At 29.1% G+C, this 23,989-nt stretch overlaps 1 protein-coding gene across 2 annotated transcripts in view; it reads right to left on the minus strand.

The window, feature by feature from the left end:
- LOC107437193 (SEC14-like protein 2) overlaps window positions 1-23,989 on the minus strand; it is a 45,453-nt gene that overhangs the window by 15,177 nt on the left and 6,287 nt on the right. For both annotated transcript variants that reach the window (XM_016049110.5, XM_016049109.5), the window contains exons 2-8: window positions 18,171-18,235; window positions 16,175-16,244; window positions 14,928-14,971; window positions 13,374-13,436; window positions 7,872-7,965; window positions 7,625-7,719; window positions 903-981 (exon numbers count right to left, since the gene is read on the minus strand). In XM_016049110.5, coding sequence (XP_015904596.1) covers window positions 903-981; window positions 7,625-7,719; window positions 7,872-7,965; window positions 13,374-13,436; window positions 14,928-14,971; window positions 16,175-16,244; window positions 18,171-18,203 — 478 coding nt within the window. In that variant the 5' untranslated portion in view covers window positions 18,204-18,235. The remainder of the gene's footprint in view (window positions 1-902; window positions 982-7,624; window positions 7,720-7,871; window positions 7,966-13,373; window positions 13,437-14,927; window positions 14,972-16,174; window positions 16,245-18,170; window positions 18,236-23,989) is intronic.

Raw genomic sequence — 23,989 nt, forward strand, 5'->3', positions numbered from 1 at the left:
TTTAGGATTTTACCAAATATTTATAGGAAAGCAATGCTTTTATGACTTATATTAATTTTATGATGATGACAACCAAACCAATATGAAAATTAATGTATTAAAACTGGATCCAACATGTGATTTTCTGGTCAATAAAAATGCACCGTCAACAGTGGATCACCATCATTAGATTTTTATTTATAATTAGAAATGATTAAATTTGTTTTGAAATATTTGTTGCTGAACAACGTCATTGACTGGGTAAAATAGGGGAATACAAAAGTTGTTGACCATATGTGATGGGTTAGTAAGGTAAATAACAATAGTAATAAGCATGTTAATAACCTTAAAATCTTTATAAAATAAATTTAAAAAATGCAAAAAAAAAAGTTATGAAAACCATCAAAAATCATCTCAAAATTAAAAATTCGCAATCCTCTAGCGGAGCCTGAAAATATCAGGCATTTATTTATTAAGTTTTCATTTAGTTCTATCATAATCATTGGCAGAGTCGGAAGCCATTTTCTTAGTAGCAAATAAGAAGCTAAGTTTCCCTAAGGAAAAGGCAGAAGAACTCGAAAAAACTAACCAGAACATTGGTAAATCTTGAAGAACAATTTCTCAATAATTTTTACCTTTCTATTCGAAACAAACTTGCAATCGATAACTTCCGATTTCGTAATCGCATACTGTTACAGATGTATGTATTACGGTAAAATACATTTTTTTTTGTCTTCAATTCATTTAGTATTCAAAGTATTTTTTTAATTTTGAATGATAAATTTCAACTAGAATTCAGCTGTTCTGTTTTTAAGTTAGTAGTTTGTTAAAAAGTGATTGAAATTTCGACAAAAAGAAAACTAAATCGAATTAATAGAAACGAGAGTAAAACATATTATTAAAATTTAGAAATGAGATCTCACCACATCTGTGTAAAATGTCTGGTATGTGCAAACCTTCTAAATCGAGTACGTACGTAATCTCCAAAACACTTTCTCCAGTCTGAAAAAAAAAGAATGGTTCGAATGTCACATTTTTATTATCTGTATCATACTAAATCTAATCAATCTACCAATTATTTTAACAAATTAATTCATAGTTAAAAATTTGCATTAATGAGTAATAATCCAACAAAAATAAATGGATATCTGATTAAATTAAAATAAATGTTACGTAGACAATTCTACATAACATGAGTTTAATTCATTAACATTGACTGTTAAATAGGTGAGTTTAATTCCTTACATTGACTGTTGAATAGATTGTTTAGATGAATAGTTCAGAGATAAACATCGTAAAATCAAAAATTTGGTTAAGCTATTCAAAGTCTGTTATACCATATACAAATCATTATAACAGTTTAAATAGGCAACGATTTTTATTTCTTTTAGTTTTCTATATTTATGAAAATCTTAATATAAATTTTAAACTAGCAACATGACTGCCAACATCTAATCGCTCTCTCTCTATTCTCTTATACTTTCGACATCAGCTCAAGAGCGAAAAATTTATTTTTTCTTGGGGGAAATAAACTTTTCTACAACAATGGATAAATAGTTAGTATTTAAGTTAGTATGAACAAAAAATTCTGAAATGAGCATTTAAAATTGCAATAACTTTTCTACAAATCAATTTATTTTTTTTTAAAGAAGAAATTTTTTGAAAAATTTTTAAGCAAAGAAGGAACTTCGCATCAAATTTTTTCCGTAGATAGTAATTTTCAGAGCAAACCGCATCGTATTTTTTACTACAAGTAATAATAATTTTCGAACTATTAATGGAATGTTATTCTATCATACTTCCTGTACATTTTTCCACAGCCTTTCGTGATTTCAAGTTTTTGAGTTTCATAGTTTTTCAGCAGAAAAACGATTTTTTAAATATGGACAATATTAAATATTAAATTCTCTCCCGTCAGATATTTTTCGAAAGTACAAAATATTATGACCTGACAAAAGTAAACTTTTGATTTGTTACAAATTCAGAGATAACAATAATAAAACATTTACAAGAGCACTTAAAAAAAGTATTTTAAAATTAAACATAACATATTTGGCTTGATAATACATATTTAAAAGTTTTAACAAATTATGTAAATCAAATTCACATAATAACGTAATAAATAGTTTTTTACACTTCCTTAATATCTAAATAGTAAATATGTTACCGTTAATGACCAAAATAACGAGAATGTCGACATTAGCAGGAGAATGTCAATAATCACATCAGTCGCATTTGGTGAATGTCCGAAATATTTGTTACATCCGATTTGATATTAATTTATTCATTGATATTATTTCGATATATCAATATCTGCTAAGTGTGGCTGGGTGGCACAGTTTGTCGTCGGCCTTCTGAGCCCAAGTCTGCGGGTTCGATCCCCGGCCCAGACACCGGATTTTCGGGATGCAGAAAATCCTCAGCGGCCATGTCGTATGATTATGCGGCATGTAAAAGATCCCTGGAGTGCCTTATTGGCTTTTGGCATTTCCGGCAAAATTAAATTCCCAGTGCACTTTAGCATCCAAATAGAGTCTCGGTTCTGCCATCTAGTGTGGCAGAAACTAGACGTCCAAATTAACATGACCAACGGTATCTCACTCATTGTGGTGGTCCTGAAAGAGTGGATACCACCTCTGGAGAACGCACTAGGTCTGCTCATCGGCAAGACCGATTGTGCAGCTCATTGGAAATTAAAAAAAAATATCTGCTGAGTATATATTAAGAGTGTTGTTAATATGCAAATAAAATCTCATTTTTCCTCTCCCTCTCAGTTAAGTTGCGCGAGTTGCGTGATGTAATACAACGACTTCCCGATAGGGGAAATAGATATAAATTTGTTGAAGAAGCTGGCTAGTTGTTGGTTGATTCAGATGTGTAGCACTGTGTGTGCGAACTATTGTTTCCTCATATTATGTTTTAATAAATACTTTATTTGCCGGCATTAGCCTCTGTGTTATTCAACCAAACAACAGTGGTAGCAGAGCGTGGTTTACAATCATCATGGAGAAAGACTTAGCTTTTGGAATTCCGAAGTTGACTGGAACTAATTATCATCTTTGGGCCATGAAAATGGAAGCAGTTTTGAACCTCAAGAAACTAATGTCGGCAGTGACAGAGGAAGCTCCAACTGACCCTGGTAAATTGCAAGTTTGGGAAACTACAAACCAAGATGCCGTATCATACTTGAAATTGTCTCTATCAGACGAACAGGCTTTGCAATATGCAGAAGAAAAGAATGCAAAAGCTTTGTGGACAAGAATTAAAACTACCTACACTGGGCTTGAGGAAGATAGAAAGATTGATGCGGGTGCCGAACTTAAGAGCTTAGAAATGCTGGATTCAGAAGCCGTAAACGATTATATAGCTCGAGCTAAAGGATTATCGACTAAGTGTGCTTCCTTGGGACTGAAAATATCTGACAGAGAATTAGTGTTCTACACGGTCAGAGGTCTAGCTGGAAAATATGAGCGCATAAAACAAGTTTTAAAAGCGCAACGAGAAAAGTCGATAGAAGAAATACTTGAAGTCTTAAGGGAAGAAGAAAAAGATTTACTACAGAAATCCCGTGGGCATAGAAATTTGGAATCCGCATATGCTACTCAGAAGAAGAGTTTACCTAGAAAAATTTGCTACTCCTGTAGAAGACCGGGACATATAGCAAGGGATTGTTATTCGAAACATCAAGAAGTGGGAACAGATAGAGACTACAAAACATCGACCAGCAGAGCAAAAGGTCGCCGAAAACCACATTTTCAAGAGACATTGGTATCCGAAAGTGCTACTCCAGATGATTACGCCTTAGTTTCAGCTGAACAGAAAGGACAAGTGGACGAATGTTGGATCCTGGATAGTGGAGCCACGTCTCATATGTGCAAGGATGAACGCTGGTTCGAATCTATAGCTGCTTGCGACAGTAAAATATACCAGGCAGGTAAGACTTTTACATTAGATACTAAAGGAACCGGAACTGTTAAAGCTATTTCACTAAGTAATAATGCAAAAATTATAATTAGTAATGTATTGTATGTACCAGAATTACGTCATAATTTACTGTCAGTTACATGTTTAATGGATAAGGGGTATAATGTAAAATCACATTCAAACTCAGTATTAATTATTGCTCCTAATGGACGCGTAGTTTTGAAAGCTTTAAATGTGAATAAAAAATTGGAAGTTAAGCTAAAACCTAATGTTAATAACGAGGTATGTCTTTCTGAGTGTAACAAAGTTAAAAATAACGCTGAAATGAATGTAATTTGGCATAAAAGATTGTGTCATTTAAATGCTGATTACATGCGTAAAATGTCTAAAGTGTTAAATTTAAAAATTGATAATGAATTGTCTTGTGAATCATGTGATATTTCTAAGATTACCAGAAAACCTCATTTTAGTATTTTAACTCCTCAAAGTTCAACAACTTTAGAATTAATACATGGTGATTTGTGTGGACCATTCCCAGTTAAGTCCTTAGGTAATTCAAGATATTTTTTAATATTAGTAGATGATTTTTCTGGCATGTATTTTACTTATTTTCTTAAGAACAAAACCGAAGTATTTGATAAAATTGTAAGTTTTAAGTTGAAATTTGAAAACTTAATAAATAAGAAAATTAAGAAATTCCGTAGTGATAATGGTCTTGAGTTTGTAAACAAAGATCTTGAGTTTTATTTCACTGAATGCGGAGTTACACATGAAAAATCTGTGCCGTACAACCCAGAAAGTTTGGGTAAAGCTGAAAGAGCTAATAGAGTTTTGTTAGATAGAGCTAGAACATTAATCTATGATAGTAAACTTCCTTTAAATTTTTGGGCTGAAGCAATAGCCTATGCAACGCATGTTACTAACCTAACTCCTCGAAAAGGTAAAACTGAAGTTCCAAAAGAATTATTCTTCAATAAAAAGCAGAACTATAAATATCTACGTGTTTTTGGATCTACAGTATACTATCACGTTCCTAAAGCTTTAAGACACAAACTTTCTATTCCAGGTAAAAAGGGTATTATGTTGGGATATTCGAATGAAAGACGAGCTTATCGTATTTACGACCCTGAAAGAAATAAAGTAATCGAAGAGCGTTCAGTAAAATTTAATGAGAAATTATTAGGTAGTAGTAATTTGTTTAGTGAGGATAAATCTAATGACATCGATGAATTTTTTAATATCCAAACTAATGTAGAAGACCAAAATACAGGTTTTGAATTTCCACTGGATTTGAAAGATACCCGAGATCTAAGTGAAACTAAAACTCGCGGTCGTCCAGTAGGTTCAACTAAAGAAAAAATTTGGGAATTAAATGAACAACGAATAATTGAAGACGAAAACAGGTTACTAGAGCTAGGTGTACGTCGATCAGATAGAATAAAGGAAAAAGCAAGTTCAAACTTAGTAACTAATATTCCGGGTAATTTTGATGAAGCTAAACGTGATAAAAATTGGTTAAAATGGGAAAAAGCAATGAATGAAGAATTAAATTCTATTCACGAACACGATGTTTGGGATCTAGTAGATAAACCTGAAAAAGTAAAATTAGTTAAGAGTAAATGGGTTTTTACTATGAAAGAAAATAAATACAAAGCTAGGTTAGTAGCAGCAGGTTTTAATCAAAAAATCTCGATTATTTAGAGTCTTATTCACCTGTATTAAGTACCGAATCTTTGCTTTTGTTGTTAGCATTATCTGCCAAATTAAATTTAGAAGTAAAATTTTTAGATATTAAAACTGCATATCTTTATAGTAATTTAGAAGAAACTGTATATATGACCATTCCCCCAGGTTTTAAACATTTGTATGGTGAAAATAAAGTATGCAAGTTAAAACGTAGTCTTTACGGATTACCACAATCAGGTCGAAATTGGCATTTACATCTTAAACGGGAATTAGAAAAGCTTGGTTTAAAACAGCTAGCTTCGGATAATTGTATTTTCACTAGAATAGAGAATTCTAAGTATTTTTATATTGGAATATACGTAGACGACTTAATAGTTATTTATTCAGATTTGCAAATGTATAATGATATAGTGGGAAAATTATCTCGGATATTTGAAGTGAAAGAAAGTAAAGAGAATAAATTTCTAGGTATAGAAATAAATAAAAGTGAGAAGGGCGTAACTTTGTCTCAAACTGAATATATAAACTATTTACTGCAGAAACATGGTATGTTTGATTCTAAATGTGTAAAAACACCAATCGTAAGAGGTGAGGATAGGAGTTTTAATTGTTCAAACGAAATGGTTAACCAAACACAATATCAAGAATTAATAGGGGAACTTTTATATCTCTCGAACAGAACACGACCAGACTTAGCATTTGTCATGAGCTACTTATCTCAATTTAATCATAAGCCTGAGAAACGACATTTTAATTTAGCTAAAAGAGTGTTAAAATATCTCAATGGTACAAAGGATAAAAAATTATTTTTTAGTAACAAATCAGGACTTTTGAATGCTCATGCCGATGCAAGCTGGGGAAATCATTTTCAGGAGAAATTGTAATGTTAGGTGATTCTTTAATTTTATGGAAGAGCAATAAACAAAAAACAGTTGCTCTATCTACTTGTGAAACGGAACTTGTTTCTTTAGGTGGTCTCTGTAGAGAACTAATGTGGATATTAAATTTATTGGAAGAATTGCATTGTTCTATATTTGTAAAGAAACCTGTGACCATTTCGTCTGACAATCAATCTGCAATTGATTGGTTGAATAGTGCAAAATCATCTTCTAGAACGAGACATATAAATTTGAAACTTCATTACGCAAAGGATATAATTGGCAAAATTATTAAAGTAGAGTATGTGCAAACGGACGAAATGATCGCAGATTTCCTAACTAAAGCTGTAACTTTTGACAAGCTCACTTGGACTGTGTCACAAATAAATTTAATTGATTAATTGTTAATAAGTCTAAGTTGTATGAGAAATTTAGTATATTTATGTTTTATATTTTGTGGAAAAATGTGTATTTATTCGCAGGGGGAGTGTTGTTAATATGCAAATAAAATCTCATTTTTCCTCTCCCTCTCAGTTAAGTTGCGCGAGTTGCGTGATGTAATACAACGACTTCCCGATAGGGGAAATAGATATAAATTTGTTGAAGAAGCTGGCTAGTTGTTGGTTGATTCAGATGTGTAGCACTGTGTGTGCGAACTATTGTTTCCTCATATTATGTTTTAATAAATACTTTATTTGCCGGCATTAGCCTCTGTGTTATTCAACCAAACAACAAAGAGAAACAACAGTGTTCGGCGTGAAGGTTAAATGCATATTGGGCAGTGGCACTTGACCTTAAAAACATTGATGTAGGGCATACCGAGCAAATGCATAGTGTCAACATTCACAGACGGAAGTCAACAACCACCAATTTCAGTCATTCACAGTAACAAATACCCGCTGTAATATCTTTGGAAACTTTCAATACAAACTGTTTGACTATTTAAAGTGGGAAGTGTAGTAGGTAGTTTTAGAATGCCCCCTTTTTTGTCTTAATACACGCCTTTGATCAATAGTTTCTAAATACCTGATTTTATACTTGATTTTTCAGATTTTTGAAGAAACAACTCTTTTTTCGTTTAATTGCTTAATTTACACTAACTAAAAAGTTTACAAAAATAAAAAGAGATAAAGAACAAAGATAAAAACAAACGTTACGATTTTTTCCCGCATTCTTTGCTGTTCGCAGTCTTCTTCCATTATACGAATTCCGTATAGGCCAAGTGGGTATGCTGACATGGATGCAATGAGTCCTATTATAGAATGAAATAAAAAGTAACATTATACACGAAAAGTAACTTATTTTTAATTCATAGCTTTTTTATCACATTGTTAACTGTATAATTAATATTCAATTAATAATTAAAAACATTTATTTGGATCGACTTAAGAGTTGAAAGTTTACCATAGTGATCGCCCCTTCCAAAATTTGTATACCGTATAACAGATCCATCTTTGGCATAACCTAAAAAGGCACTAATCCCAAACTTCTCAGCAACCTAAGGAGAAAAGTTATATTTCTGTTATGCATGTATAAGTCATTCATACACTAAATAATTGTTTTCTATACACTATACAAAATGTGGCTTAATATTTTTCGGAATACGAAGAGAAGCAGCCCAAACAATTGTGTGAAGGAGAACTTTATTTTAAGTTAACACCAAATCTAGCTTTTTACAGGTTGTGAGTTAAATATAAACATCTAAAGAGGAAAAAACTCACACCAATCTCACAAGCATTCACACCATGCTTCAATTCTTTTTTTTTACCAAAAACACAAATGTTGGCGCACTTTGGATAGCGTTAGTAAATTGTTTAAAATCCAGTACTAGTTAACACGAGTTTGTAGTTGTCTTCTACGCAGCTATACATGTACGCGAAAAAATTGCCTTATAATATATATATGTATGTTTTTTGTTTTGTAAAAAAGGCAATCATATTTTAATTTTTGAATCTCTGTGAACTGTAATAAATGATTTTATTCTGTATAATATCTATTAGTAAGGCAGATTGGTGAAATATATGAATGAATCATACTTTTAATGATTTCACATAAAACTTGATGCACATGTACCACACTAATGAATTTATAATTTTGGATGGAGGCCTAATAACAATAATATCGGACCTATAAGATTGAGGTCTCTAAAAAATTTTAATGCCCTATTTTGAATGATATCTATTAAAGAAATGACTAAATTTGATATTTTGCGCTTGCAATTATCTATTTTAATCATATATGTGTCAATTTGGGACAATGTATGTCACCTGCTCAATTTGCTCTCAGACCGTCACTATTACTCGTCAGTCATTTTTGTTTCTTAATGATTTTTGTAAAAAAGAGTGTTTCTTCTTATATATGTATATATATGTATATATATGTATATATATGTATATATATATATATATATATATATATATATATATATATATATATATATATATATATATATATATATATATATATATATATACTTTCTTTCATTCTCCTTCTGTTTTCGATTTGATTTCCATTTTCTAATTCCCTGTCTTTAGGACGTTGCTCTATGAGCCTATTTTTATGGATTTAAACAATTATAACAATTTAGCGCCTGATAAAAAATGTGTTTAATAATTAAATAATTCTTCATGTTGTACCCGGTACGGAGAGCCTAAATCAGAGGGGACATTCGGATCGACATCCTGCTACTCTGAAAGCAAAAGATTTTTTGAATTGCATTCTATTCCCGAAACTTTACCGTCTTATAAAGCGTGTGGTGATAAAAGATGCAAAACTCGCCCTAATATTGACAAAAAACATACTGTTCTTTATAATGCTAGCTCCAAATCTTTTTGTAAAATTAAAAATGTTATTTATATGTTAACTTGTGGTTTCCGTAATATGAAATATGTTGGACAAACTAGTAACTCACTTAATATTCGAATTAATCAACACCGTTCTGATATTAACAGTAATAAGACTATCAATAACTTGGAATTGAATCATTTTGTTCCGATTGTATCATTCTGATTTCAACAGTGTCAAAATTAATATTTTAGATATTATAGAGGATTTAGATTTAAGACTACAGAAAGAAAATTACTACATGCTTTTATACAACACAATTTTGCCGTATGGGCTAAACGATACCTTCCAACATACACAGATTAACTTTAATAACTCTTCAACTTATTCACTTTTTCATATTAAAGTTAAGCGTACAAATCGAGATAAACGGGGATCAAGAAGTAATAGAAACTCTCTTAATAGTGACAAATTAAATATAAATTTTCTTTCTAATATGGAAAAAGATTTTAATAAACATTATAATATTAAAGCAATTAAAGATTTAGTTTTATTAAGAATTATGATGAATTATTAAGAATTATGATGTATATAAGCTTTACGATCATATTATTAACTTTTCTTTTATTAATTTACATTTCAAAATTTTTTGTTTCGATCTTTTAAAAGCCAAAATGAGTAAAATTTCGCCAAATAAAAAGAAAAATTTAGATAATTTATATTTCGTTATTAACTTTCAAAATCCTATTTTCGATAAGATCAAATTTCATAATATTTTTTAAAATCTTAAAACTTTATTTCCATTAAAAGATTTTAACGTAATTAAAAGATTTAAATATAATAAATCTCTTGGTAGAACTATATTTAATTACAATGATATAAGCAAAAATTTAGGGAGTATTAATATATCCAATTATAAATGTCACTGTGAGGAAGAGAAATATTTTGATTTTGTTGATAAACATCATAAACATATTGTTACTGGTAATTTAAATATTATAGAAAATTTAGAACATAGGAATTTAATGATAAAAGGCACAAAATGTAGGCCCATTTACCATATATCAATCAATATAATTCTAAAAGACTTTCTCGATGATCTCAATAGTTTTTGTTTAAAGACATCAAATAGATTTTTTATACCTTTAGGTATGCTAACAGAATGGAAATGGGGTGTTTATTATTACTTTAGAAACTTTGTTTTCAATAATAAGGCTGATTTAAATAACAGTAACAATCCAACAAATTTTTCTAATATTGTTCAATCCTTTAAGCAACTTCAAAAAAAAATTTTAATTACTCCCATAGACAAAGCTAACAATAATTATGCAATCTTGTGTAAAAAATTCTATGTTGAACGAAATTAAAAAATAGTAAAAATTCTAAACTTAGTAATTTCAATAATAATATTGTCAGTAAAAAAATTTTAGCTTTATATAAGAGATTAAAAATTAAAATTAGCAATATACAATTTCTTTACTTAATTATCAGTCATAAATTTAATAAAATTCCTGTAAAATTTAGAATTATCACATGTGGATCTAATATTTATCTTACTAAACCTGGCACCATTTTCTCTAACTACTTAAATAAAATTATTAACAATATTTCTAAAGAAGGTTTCTCTTGGATTATCACCAATAATCAACCGATTTTAGATTTCTTTAAACATAATAAAATTAATTCTATTGCGACTTTTGATTTCCATGATCTTTTCAATAGCATTCCCCTTTCTAAACTAAAAGATGTCCTTTTGAATTATTACTATGATTTTAAAAATATCCTTTGTTGCGATTTTGATTATTCGGAAATTCTGATTAATTTTTGTCTTTTTAATAATTATCTTTACAATGGAAGGGATATATTTCTTCAAATTGATGGAATACCATAAGGATCTAATTATTTATCTCTCTTAGCTAACTTATTTTTGCATTATTATGAAAAAAATTATACTCTTAGTATTAAATTTGTTTTTAGATATATTGATGACTTAATTATCTTTAATTTTCAAGATTATATTAAATGATATTTAAATGATTAATGATATTTATCATTAAATGATATTTTATTAAATGATATTTATCCCGGGGAATTAATCTTGCTTCGTAATCATGATGATAATATTAATTTCAATTTTTTGGATTTGGGTATTATAAAAGAAGAAAATATCTGCTTTGTTGATTTATACGATAAAAGAAATGATTTTAATTTTAATATAAATAAACTAATTACTTGGAATTCTCATGTTTCTAGGAGCATCTATTTAAATACTACTTTTAATGAAATGAATAGAATTAAAAGAATATGTAGTAATATTTATTTATCCAAAAATCAAATCGATAAAATCTTTCAAAATTTGATAAAAAACAATGGATACGCAACTAAAGTGATAAAATTCTATAAAAAATCATTGAGTTAATCGTGTATTATTGTAGATATATTTACCAAAAATTTTCTTTGTTTATTTATTTAATTTTCCCATGTGCAAATCCATTGCGGGTAAATCCGTGGCCTAAGTTTTTTATTTGTTAATTTGTATAATTTTTCCATGTGCAAATCGATTTCGGGCACATCCGTGGTCAAAATTATTTATTAAAAATGTCTTTATTAATTTATACAATTTTTCCATGTGCAAATCCATTTCGGGCAAATCCATGGCTAAAATTATGTGCAAAACAGGCAATTCATGTTTCTTTCTTTTTTCTATTTTATATTTCTTCTTAAATAAATATTTTATTTCTAAAATTATTTATAGTCAACTTCTTTAAATTATCCTGTGTAATATTACCTTGCGCACATCCATTTCGGGTCCATCCTTGGTAACTAACAAATCAAACGCACTTCAGTAATGCAGCGAGAACGCACTTTAAACAATATTCCTCTAGTTACGCTCAATTGGGTATAATATAGCCTACGTCACAGGTTGTGTTGTTCCTACTAAATTTAACCCATGAACGGCATTTTCTGCGAGCCTAACTTCAAGCCACAAATAAACAAACGAAGTGTTCGATCGTTTAAATAGCTGATCGCCAGATTTTATTGCATTATAAGGAAAAGTTATTGAAACTAGTTACAACTAAATAAACAACAACAACTAAAACAAATAACAACAACTAATAATAACAATAACTAAATAAACAACAACTAAATTCCATTCGTTTAGCATTGCGTCATATGTTGTTCCTACTAAATCGAAGTAGTTGTGTTTTTTTCATATTATACCCAATTTGTGCTTTTGTTTTCATATTTTGCAATGTAAAATTTGTTACGAAAATATTTCAAATCATTCTTGAAAAATTTCCCGTTCATGTAAGTTCATTTTACATCGCTGCTCGCTTTATAGTTTATGTTTTATATTATTCTGTTTTTTCTTTATATCTTATTTCCTGTTTTTACGTGTTATTTTTACCTATTGTGTTCTATTTTATTTATTTATTTGCTATAATTTTTGTAAAAAATTTTTGAGTGCTCCTCACACTGTTGTATTGATATATTTTGCTTTGGCTATATTGATACAATGTTAGAAGGCACTCTTTTTTGCGGATATAATCGTGTGGGCTGATGAAAAGATTATATCTTTTATTTTCCGGATTTTTTTTGTTATTCTCATTATTATTTTTCTTTTCCCCCCTTTTTTCATTTGTCTGCAATTTTCCATTGTTTCATCTTCATTTTGCACAAATTTTTGTCCATATAATCCCTGGATGTACGTACCGAGAGTAGTTTTTAATTATTAAAACTTATGCAATGTTTGAACTATTTGTTTTATTGTTTGTACATAGTCTCATTCGATTCCATGTAAAAAAATACATCAGTGATGTTAAGATAGCAATGTGAGATGCGAAAATAGGGACAAGTGTAGGTTACGATCATAAAACCCTTTATCATTCTAAATTATTGATCAGATCCTCTCGGCATAAATTCAGCGCAAAAAAAAAATATTTCAGAAACAATGCCTATCTAGAAGAAATTCAATTCTGACCCTCAAATCACCCTCTCAAAAAAAGAGGAAGAGTACAGAGGAGAGTTTTCCGACATACTAGTTACTAGATTTATGAGTGAAATTCTTTAAGTTAGAAAATAAAAGTTCAACATAAGATTTTATAAGAAAGTAATACGTACTTCAGGTTTTGCAGTAGTTTTAAACAAACGATCCAATGCATAAAATTCTCGAAAAGCATGAGCCTAAAATTAAAAAATTGTATCACAGATTTTTTTTGAAATGGCAACATTTTGTTTTTGAATTACTTTTTATAGTTATAAATATTTGTGGTAAATTGTTTTTGAAAAAATAAACGATAATTGTATTGTCTTACAATGCATGTGACATGCAATAATAATGAAACAGGAGAAGTTACGTTACTAACTGTAAAACATTGCTTTTCAGTTTGGTCGAAAATAACCGACAATTTTTAAAAAGCGTGATATAATAAATGCCTGATGTAAAAAAAGTGTTACATAGACTAAAGTAAAAAAAAAAAAAAACGTGAATAATGCATCAATTAAATACCGAAATAAACATACTATTGTTTCGGTTCTCTAGACAAAAAACAAAAAAAAAACCTCCTGTGTCTAAACAACTAATGATATTAGAAAAGTAAAGAGATGACCAATCAGGACATAGGAACAAGTTTGACCAAGAAAAAGAAGGGTAATAAGAAACAGGTGTGAGGGTGTTTGCAGTAACCACAGTGGGGGAGATTAAATTAGAATAGATTTTCATAGATTAGGAAAAGTTGTAGGATATTATAAATATCTTTGGAGTTGTTCCTGGAATTCGAGTAAAATTCATAAGACAGGTGCTCCTTTTAGACTCATTGTTTCTAATGTCTGCACCGTTTCTTATAAATTAGATAAGCAGCTTGTTTTAGTTTTATCCCCTTATCTATAATGTTTTATTCCCCTTTTATTTCAAAAACTCGTATGATTTTGTCAATGAGCTTTGTACCGTCAAACCTAATAAAAACATAAATTCATACATCCACAGATAAGAAAATGGATGACTTTATGATCCGACAGATTTAACGTGCACCAGTTTTCGACCGGTTAGATTCGAACTCCCGTTCTCACGAATATGAGTCTAGCTCCCTGCCAACCAGGCTATACCGGCTTCCAAAATTTGTTCTCATAGGTATCTTCACAATGAAGAGATCATTTATCTTAAAGCTATCACTATTGACCATGAACTTTCTTCCAATATTATTGATTCCATTTATAAGAAATTAATCGCACAATCCAAAAACTCCTCCGAATATGGCAAAAAAGAGCATATGAAATTATTCCGAAAGTATTCAAGTTTTAATTTAAGCAGTTGCCGGTAGTTAGCAGTAACATGTACCACTGAAGCCAGTTGCAGTAAAGAAAAATGGCGTTTACAGGCGGAGGGAATTATGAAATTTCATGTGTTTTAGCATCTTAATTATTTGGGAGTTTATAAATCGAAACTATGAGAAGAAAGAATTTTCAACATTTTTTTTTTAAAATAGTCAATCGGTTTTTCTTTTTTAAATTTACTTTTAATTGATGAAAAAAGAGAACCTAGCGAAGCTGTACTTTCATAAAGCACTGTTGTGTATTTACGACCAGAGAAGAATTGAAATATGTAATAATTATACAGAAAAATTGAAGTAATTTTATAACAATATAATAATTTTTTTATGTGGGTGAAATATTTACCTCTCGAAAGCTTGCCTCTGCTTTCTTGATGTGATAGTTTTTGGCTGTAAGATAAAATACAAAGAAAAGATATATTAAATCATAAAATATAGTAAATATCAATATATATTATTTTATGACTGTCTTTGACAGGCAGACCCAAATTTGAGTTTACGGCTACCAGTGTGAATTGGTATAAGCAACTCACACTGATGGGGGACTGATAATGGCTGGTAAAAATGAAATAAACCTCCGACTGATGGCTAATAAAAATGAAAACTAGTCTCAGTAGCCTTGTAATTTTTTAACCCAATCCAGATGACAAAGAATCTTCTGGATCAGTACCCCCGGAGGTATTGATTTGTTATGGGAACTTGGAGGACTTTGTGATCCCAACAGATTTAACGTGCACTAGTCACCATTTAATACACGGGGATTCTTCGGCAGTCTGGTTTCGAACTGCCGTCTTTACGAACATGAGTTCAACCCCCTACCAATTAGACCATCCCGGCCCAATATCAATATATTTTATATTTCATTTTATAACCGTCGTTGAACTGCCGACACAATTTTTGAGCTTACGACTATTAATGTTCAACTCCGTAGCCTTGCAATTTTGTACCCAATCGAGTAGACAGGAGAACTACTGGATCAAGTATTGGGAGAAATTTTCCTTCACAGAGGACTTCATGGCGGAACTAACCCACATTTGCGTTACATGGAGAGGAAAACCGCGAATGGCGAAATACACAAAAAGTAAAATTAACATTAAGGTGTCCAAACTTTGGACCGCTCTCCTAACCAATCTATGGGGACCCTATTTACCTGATAGTGGCTACCCTCTATATTTTAGGGATCAAAAATCCGAATCCGTCAAAAAAAAAAATTATGTTTATTCAGAGAAAATACGTTATTGTGTCCAATTTCGTAACTTAAAATAACATCTGCTCTAATTAGTTAGCGTATTTGAGATCACCCCTTCGAAGCATCAAGAATGAGTCTAAAGAAAGTGAAGCTCATTACATTTGATCATTAGATCAAATGTAATTTAAGGTGATCAGTGCTTTTTTCTTTTTCTTTAACTTACTGTACATTGTAGACTTCTTGATACACGACGATTAAGTAATTATTTTCTTACTTCATACTCTATTTTTTTTTTACTTTCCCAAATTGAAAAAATAAATAAGTGAATTGTGCGAATCATTGTAACGACCCATTATCTAGGAATATTTGCATCTTAAAGCTAAAAACATATTTTTTGAACTTACATTTCAACCATTTCAGCAAATGCGGATCTGTATCATTGGGTGTTAGTATATCAGCCACGTTTTTCTTAAACTGTAACATAGGGAAAAAAGAATTATAATGAAGCAGTTTCCATGTATTCAAAAATAATATTAATAATATTTTTCTGCAATCTTAAGTATGAAAATATAATGAAACAAAAGTTAAGAGCAAAATTTAATTTAAAAACAAAGAGTTAAAGTAAGAAAAGCGCTGAAAAGCTGCAAAAACCAAAATTGTCTTAATTATCAAAGAATCTTCGTAATCTGAACAACAGGAACATTTTATTTACTGTTTTTAGACAACTCCAACGCTTTTTAAAAATCGTTAAGATATTAAGAAATATTTTTATTTTTTCTTGCTTGTGATACTTAAATATTCATGAATACAAGAACTAAAATTTAAAGCCTAAATATGAGAGCAAATATATTTTGATTATTTGATTATAAGACTCACCTAAGCTACAACACTTATTTAGAATATAAGAGCAAAAAAGCAATTACGCAACTTAAAACTTTCATTCTCACAATATTCACATAAACATAATTTTAAGTTACCTACTTAAGACATTTATATCTTGTATTTAACATGGTAAAATCTTAACAAATAAAATGGTTTTCAATTAAGAAGTTAATAGGAAGTTTATACTACAGTTATATTTATTCGCAAATTGGAGAAAAGCAACACCAATGTTATTCTATGGGCAGTTCAAAACAACATTAAATCGACAATTTTTAAGATAATAACGTTCTGGTTTTTGGAAATGAAAGAAATTTTTTTTTATATCCAATGAGCTGCACAATCGGTCTTGCCGATGAGCAGACCTAGTGCGTTCTCCAGAGGTGGTATCCACTCTTTCAGGACCACCACAATGGGTGAGATACGTCATGTTAATTTGGACGTCTAGTTTCTGCAACACTAGATGGCAGCACCGAGACTCCATTTGGATGCTAAAGTGCACTAGTCTTTAACATTTGAAAATTAAGGCTAAATTTTTATCTTTCATTTAAAGAAAAAGAACTGAATTATTTTTAAATTGGACAGAGGAAAATTAGTTTTAAGACATCACAAAATTTGAACTTCAAATCGAAGCTAACTGAGTTAGTTATACTGCTGCTACCTACAACTCAAAAAAATTTTTTAGCAAATATTTATTATTTTTTATTATTTTATTTAATAATGGTCGAAAAAATTTTGAATTGTAAGGTATAGAATTTTTGCATCATTTTAAAGAACATAATTTTACATGGTAAAATAGAAAATTTGAAAAAAATCGGTTGAATAGTTTCTGAGAAATCGAATTTTAAACATCTGACTTTTCCTTTTTTTTTTTCTTCTTTTTCTTACGCACTGTCAAAATAATAGTACTTACCCCTAAACAAAGTGATGATTACGAAATATTTAAGCACTTATTTATAGCGTTAATTATCCGTGCCTCATTATAAATTGAAAACATTGAACGATTTTATAATTTAGAAACAATAAATTCTCAAATAGGAAACTCTTTTTACTGTTTATCTGATTTCCACAACACAACGGACAACCCCATTGTGCTTGTAGGAGGTATTGGCTAGACACGTACCAGTGAAACAAATCAAAAATAAAAATTTAGCCAAATCGTGTTTGCAAAATAAGCGATTTCTTTGAAAATTATGAAAAAAAGTCTCTTCTTTTAAAGATCAAAATCTGAATTATTCTAAATGACGATGCCGACATATTTACCAGGATCAAATTATAAAATAGATTCCTCGTGAATAGTAAAAAATTGATTTCATACTCTTATTTAATTTTTTCTATAAAAAACAGGTGTTCGAAAATTTGTAAATTTTAATTTATATGTATTGTTATTAGTTATATGTTGCACAAAATATTATCATGATTAAGTTTCATTTTTTATGAACATTAAACGTAATACAAATAAAAATCGTCTCCCCCCCCCCCAACTGCCAAGATATTGGTATCAAGATTTGAGAAATTTACCTGCTTTAAAACTTCCAACTCCACAGCAGCCATTTCCTCACTTTTTATCTTTATTTATAGTGAACCTGCAACAAGAATGATTAAACATTTAGATTCAATTAAACGAAAATACATCATTAAAAGATCATACTTTTATTCTTTGTGGCAGAAAAACATTTAATGGTACTTTTAACGAGAGTTGATTACAATTGATAACAGAATTTTCTGTCATTAAACATTTTATCTGTGACTATTTACCGAAAGCAAAAGTTTTTTTTTATTAAGGATTTTGTAGAATGATGTTTATGTATTCATCTTTAGTTATAAAGAAAATTTCATGAAATAAATTCCAGGATGATACCAATTGTGTTTCTAAAAACAACAACTATTGTATATATACTTGATTGAAAAAAAGTTTTAGAAACCACAAACAAAAGTTGAGTTCGCTTCCTTAACTTTACATTTACTTTTGCAGAATCAAAGAAATTATTGCTACTATGATGTAACAATAATGTGTCATGAGCGCAATCAAGCAATTAGAGAGCAAAAAAAGCGAAGAAAGCAGTCAAAATAAATACACAAACTAAATCCTTTCTACCTCCAGACTGGGCTGGGTATAGGGTTTACAGGCCCCAGGACAAAATTTATTGAAGGCCCTTTCCTAAAAGATGAAAAGTCTATCTTAATTTGTGAGCGTATTAACAAATATTTTTTTAAATAATGATTGATCTCTTGATTTTTGAAATATCAACTCTCACTAATATACAAAAACATGAATGCCAATATTTTTGTGCTTTTTACCACGTTTATATAAACTTGCCTTCGTGTATGTCTGTCCGGGTGGAATTTTGTAATCGATTTTAAACTAACTTCCCGACTAGCTTCAAACTTCAAATTTGGTACATAGTTCAGAATTGGATGACAATGCATGAAAATGAAGAGAAAAAAGGCATACAAAGTAAAATAAAATTAAAATTTAAAAAAAAAATTATTATAATTAAGTTCTCAATTTTTGCTGGTTCATATTTTTATTAAGATGAACTACATGAGAAATATTTATAAGCTAAATTTGTAAATAGTATTGCAACTGTATAGTATTGCATTGTAATGTATTTCTAATATATATGAATGAAAATAAAAAAGAACCCATGAGCAATATCTAGAACAGGGGTTTCCAACTTACATGAGGCCGGAGGCCACAATTAAGAACACAAATCAAATGGCGGGCTGTAACTTTATCATAATTTTGTGTAGGACTCCTTATGTTTGAAGGAACATTAAATATTACTGTCAGATTTTTACCAAGTTGTACAAAACAAAAGTACTGAATTACAAATTAAAATAAGAAGTAGATTTAAAAATATTTAGTTGCATATTAATAATATTTTTAAAAATATTAAATAAGTAATGAAAATTCGGGCTACAATAACTTTAATATGCACCTATTAAACAATTAATGTGCGACAGATATCTAATTGTTATGATATAAAACTTTAAAAAAGTTGGCATTAAAACTTACCTAGTAGCACACAAAATATTCAATGAGAAAATTCAGGTTTGTCTGCTGCAACCACCAGAGGATGGATATTTACATTTTAAATTTAAAATTTACAAATGTGTGTGTAAATATTTTCGTCCAAAATGAGTGGTTTCAAAAAGTTAAATCGGAGAATTTCTTCGAGAAAATTTCTAATACGCACAAGCTAAATTATATTCCCAAAATACCAAAAAATGAAATAAAAAAGAGCAACATACACGATTATTTTTGTATTTGAATAAATATTTTCTTGGATGCAAAACCTGAGAAATAAACTTCTTTGCATTGTTGGTGTGCAAAATTTCACAGAAACGAAGAAATTAGATTTTCATTAACGAAAAAAGTATTTCAAACCCATATAGATTTTTTACGAAAATCGTCCGCAAAAAAATGACAAATAATATAGTTTAATTCGCGGGCCACAAAAAAAGGCTTCGCGGGCCGGATGCGGCCCCCGGGCCGCCAGTTGGAAACCCTTGATCTAGAAGAAGAAAAAATTTATTTCCCTTCCTTGTTAAAAATTTTTAACGGGGCTTTCAACAGTTTCATTGTCCCCACCATATAACCAATTAATTCCCGACATTGTCTCTGAACACATTTCTTTTGAATCTGTTGATATAGCATAGTGAAATGATCAAGGACCTCATAAGGAAAAAACTGAAACTAATTTTTAAAGTGAAGTTTCGAATTGCAATCCACTAACTCAATAACAGCATGGTTTCTCTCTCTTCTTATTCAAACATACAATGAGAAGGAAGAGTGTGATTAATTAGTTTCAGACAATGCGACCATTTAACGCCTACAATTTTCAAAAGAAAACTCAAAAGGGTGCACAAACCTTTCAATGAACCGCAAAACAATAGTATTGCACTTAAAAAGCTTTTATGAGATCATAATTTAGAGACGTTAGCTATAAGAGACTATAATTATACATCGCGTGCGGCATTATCCTTCCTTCCTTGTTTATCTCAATTGTATTCAGAAAGCAACAACACACAAATGGTGAAATCTGGAAAAAGCCAATAGTTATGAGAATTATGGCTCTTGAAATGAATAGTCCAAGGTATCTTAATTACATCTTTGTCCACATTTTAAGTTAATTTGACGTAAAAATTTAAAGAAGGGATGAATGGGAAATGGAATGATCTTGAATACCAATTAGAACCAGAAGCGTTAGGAGACTTTGCAAGACCCTTAAAATATTCGCTTTTTCGGGTGATTACAGAAAAAGGAATTATTTAAAACCGCAGATAGTTGCCTATATTAATGAAATAAAAAATTATTTTATTTCTTTTTCGAATTACGTTCTCGAAAAAAATTTTGCAACTATTCTTTTTCTTTCAAATTTTATACAAGTTTTTTTTTTTTTTTTTTTTTTTGTATTATATGCACAACACTGGTGTTCTTAAAAAGTAAAAAATTTTGCGTTTAAAAGCTCTGCTTAAGTAAGGATCTTAAAATGTTGAAATTAGTCATATTTTCTAAATCTGTATTTTGATTTACATGAAGTTTTTTTTTCTTTTTTTTTTTTTTTTACGCTTAAACCTTTTCTATGCTTTCATATGATGGACTCTATAGAACAGAATCTATGTCATAAAATAGATGACAAGGTTTCCCAATTTTCAACAGTAAAAGAAAATTTTAAAGAAAATAAAATTTTCATAATCTTCAAGTAAATTAAATATCTTCTGCAGTCTTCGAGAAAAAAAAGAGCCCTGTCAAAAAGACCCCACTTGCACTTTTTTGAGAGCTCTGTTTCAACTTATTTAAAATAGACAAAATTGAAAAAATGTGTTTTAAAAATTTGCAAAAGATAACGGCAAAAATCATTATAAACCTTATCTTATTACAACGATATTCTTCCTCGAACAACATTATTTTAATCAAATTTTCATCTTAACTAAACAAAATTGCTTTGGAAACTTACTAATCAAAGGATAACTTATTAATAATTCAGATAGTAACATAATAATTCCGTCAAATCAATAATTCAATAAATGCATCATAAGCTCCAAAATGTTAAAAAAAATGATAAATTATGTTTGTGATAAGTTATGTAATAATTTTAAAAAATTGCCTTTCCATTCATTTGAGTAATATTTCTGTTCACATAATTATAAATATTTGTCTAAATAATTTTCATAAGATCAAAAATCTCCTTTTTTTTACTTTTAATCTAAGGACCTAACAAATCTTTCATATTACCAGATATATATGCACTGAGTACAGTAATAGTATATACACTGAGGTGATAAAAGTTAGGGGATAGAAGGAATATATATATATATATATATATATATATATATATATATATATATATATATATATATATATATATATATATATATATATATATATATATATATATATATATATATATATATATATATATATATATATATATATATATATATATATATATATATATATTGATACATATATATACATATATTGAGGCAAAAACACACAAAGAACGATGAAGTTAAGTTATAAAAGCAAATTTAATGCCATGTGATTACAATAAGTGGCTGGTAGAGGCTATGCGCGCAGTACAACGGCGAAGAAAAGATAGGCGAACATTCTGAAACACACCAGGCATATTATCACGAACTTTCCCTGCAGTGGCCGAAAGCTTGGCGACAAGTAACGCAGCGCAGTAACTCGCAACAGGAATGGAGCTTTCACGTTTGCATCAAACAACTTTCCAAATGCGCCAGGACCTTTGCGTTTTGTTTTCGACCATGCATTCTTTGATAAAAATTGTTTGCTTGGGCGTGTACTATCACTATATATATATATATATATATATATATATATATATATATATATATATATATATATATATATATATATCATATATATCATATATATCATATATATATATATATATATATATATATATATATATATATATATATATATATATATATATATATATATATATATATATACATATATATCATATATATATATATATATATATATATATATATATATATATATATATATATATATATATATATATATATATATATATATATATATATATATATATATATATATATATATATATATATATATATATATATATATATATATATATATATATATATATATATATATATATATATATATATATATATATATATATATATATATATATATATATATATATATATATATATATATATATATATATATATATATATATATATATATATCATATATCTATCATATATATATATATATATATATATATATATATATATATATATATATATATATATATATATATATATATATATATCATATATCTATCATATATATATATATATATATATATATATATATATATATATATATATATATATATATATATATCATATATCTATCATATATATATATATATATATATATATATATATATATATATATATAATTTTTTTCTTTTTTTTTTTTTAGTTATTAATTTTTATTGGAAAATAAGTTTTATTAATTGCGGGTAAGCTGCAATGTTATAGAAATATGGAAAATAAAGAATAATGACAGGAGATGAAAAATTATCAAAATTAAAAAAAAATTATTTTTTTAAATATTTGATTTTTTTAAAATTTATCTTTAAAGAAAGCTGATTAAAAGTCCGGAATATATATATCTAAATATTTATACTTATATATGTACATGGGTAATGCACTGGCAAGACTTTTGCTTGCGCTCAACTTATTCATCTGAAAATGCTTTTGATGTACTTATGACAGCAAGACGAGAATTAACAGACTTTAAACGTTGAATAGTAATTGAAGCTAGACGCACGGGGCATCCCATTTCAGTAAAAATCATAAAATTCAACATTCCTAGATCTGCAGTGTCAAGAGTGCCGTGAACCCTTAATTTCAGGCATAACATTCCACCAAGGATAACGCAGCAGCTGACCGCCTGCACTTAATGGCCGAGGCCGCTGACTCGTGAGCAGAATTGTCTTCGTTAACATCGTGCAAAATATCCGCAAGCATCTATGCGGAACGAGAAATGCGCTTGTCCGTTAGGACAATGCGACTAAATTGAATGGGATATGGCAGCAGAAGACCCGACTCGAGATCCTATACTAACAGCACGTCAACAGGTCCAGCTTCTTTCCTGGGCTCGTGACCATATTACTCGGACCCTAGACGACAGGAAAACTGTAGTTTGGTCAGATGAGTCGCGATTTCCGTCTGTCAAAGCAGATGAGTGCAGACAATGAGTGCAGACACCACGGAATTGTTGCACTTCGTACAGATAGAGGAAGTTCGATCCGATATTA

This window comes from Parasteatoda tepidariorum, chromosome 1 (genome assembly GCF_982258835.1).
Source record: "Parasteatoda tepidariorum strain Cologne lab strain chromosome 1, Ptep-v5.0, whole genome shotgun sequence".
NCBI lineage: Eukaryota > Metazoa > Arthropoda > Arachnida > Araneae > Theridiidae > Parasteatoda > Parasteatoda tepidariorum.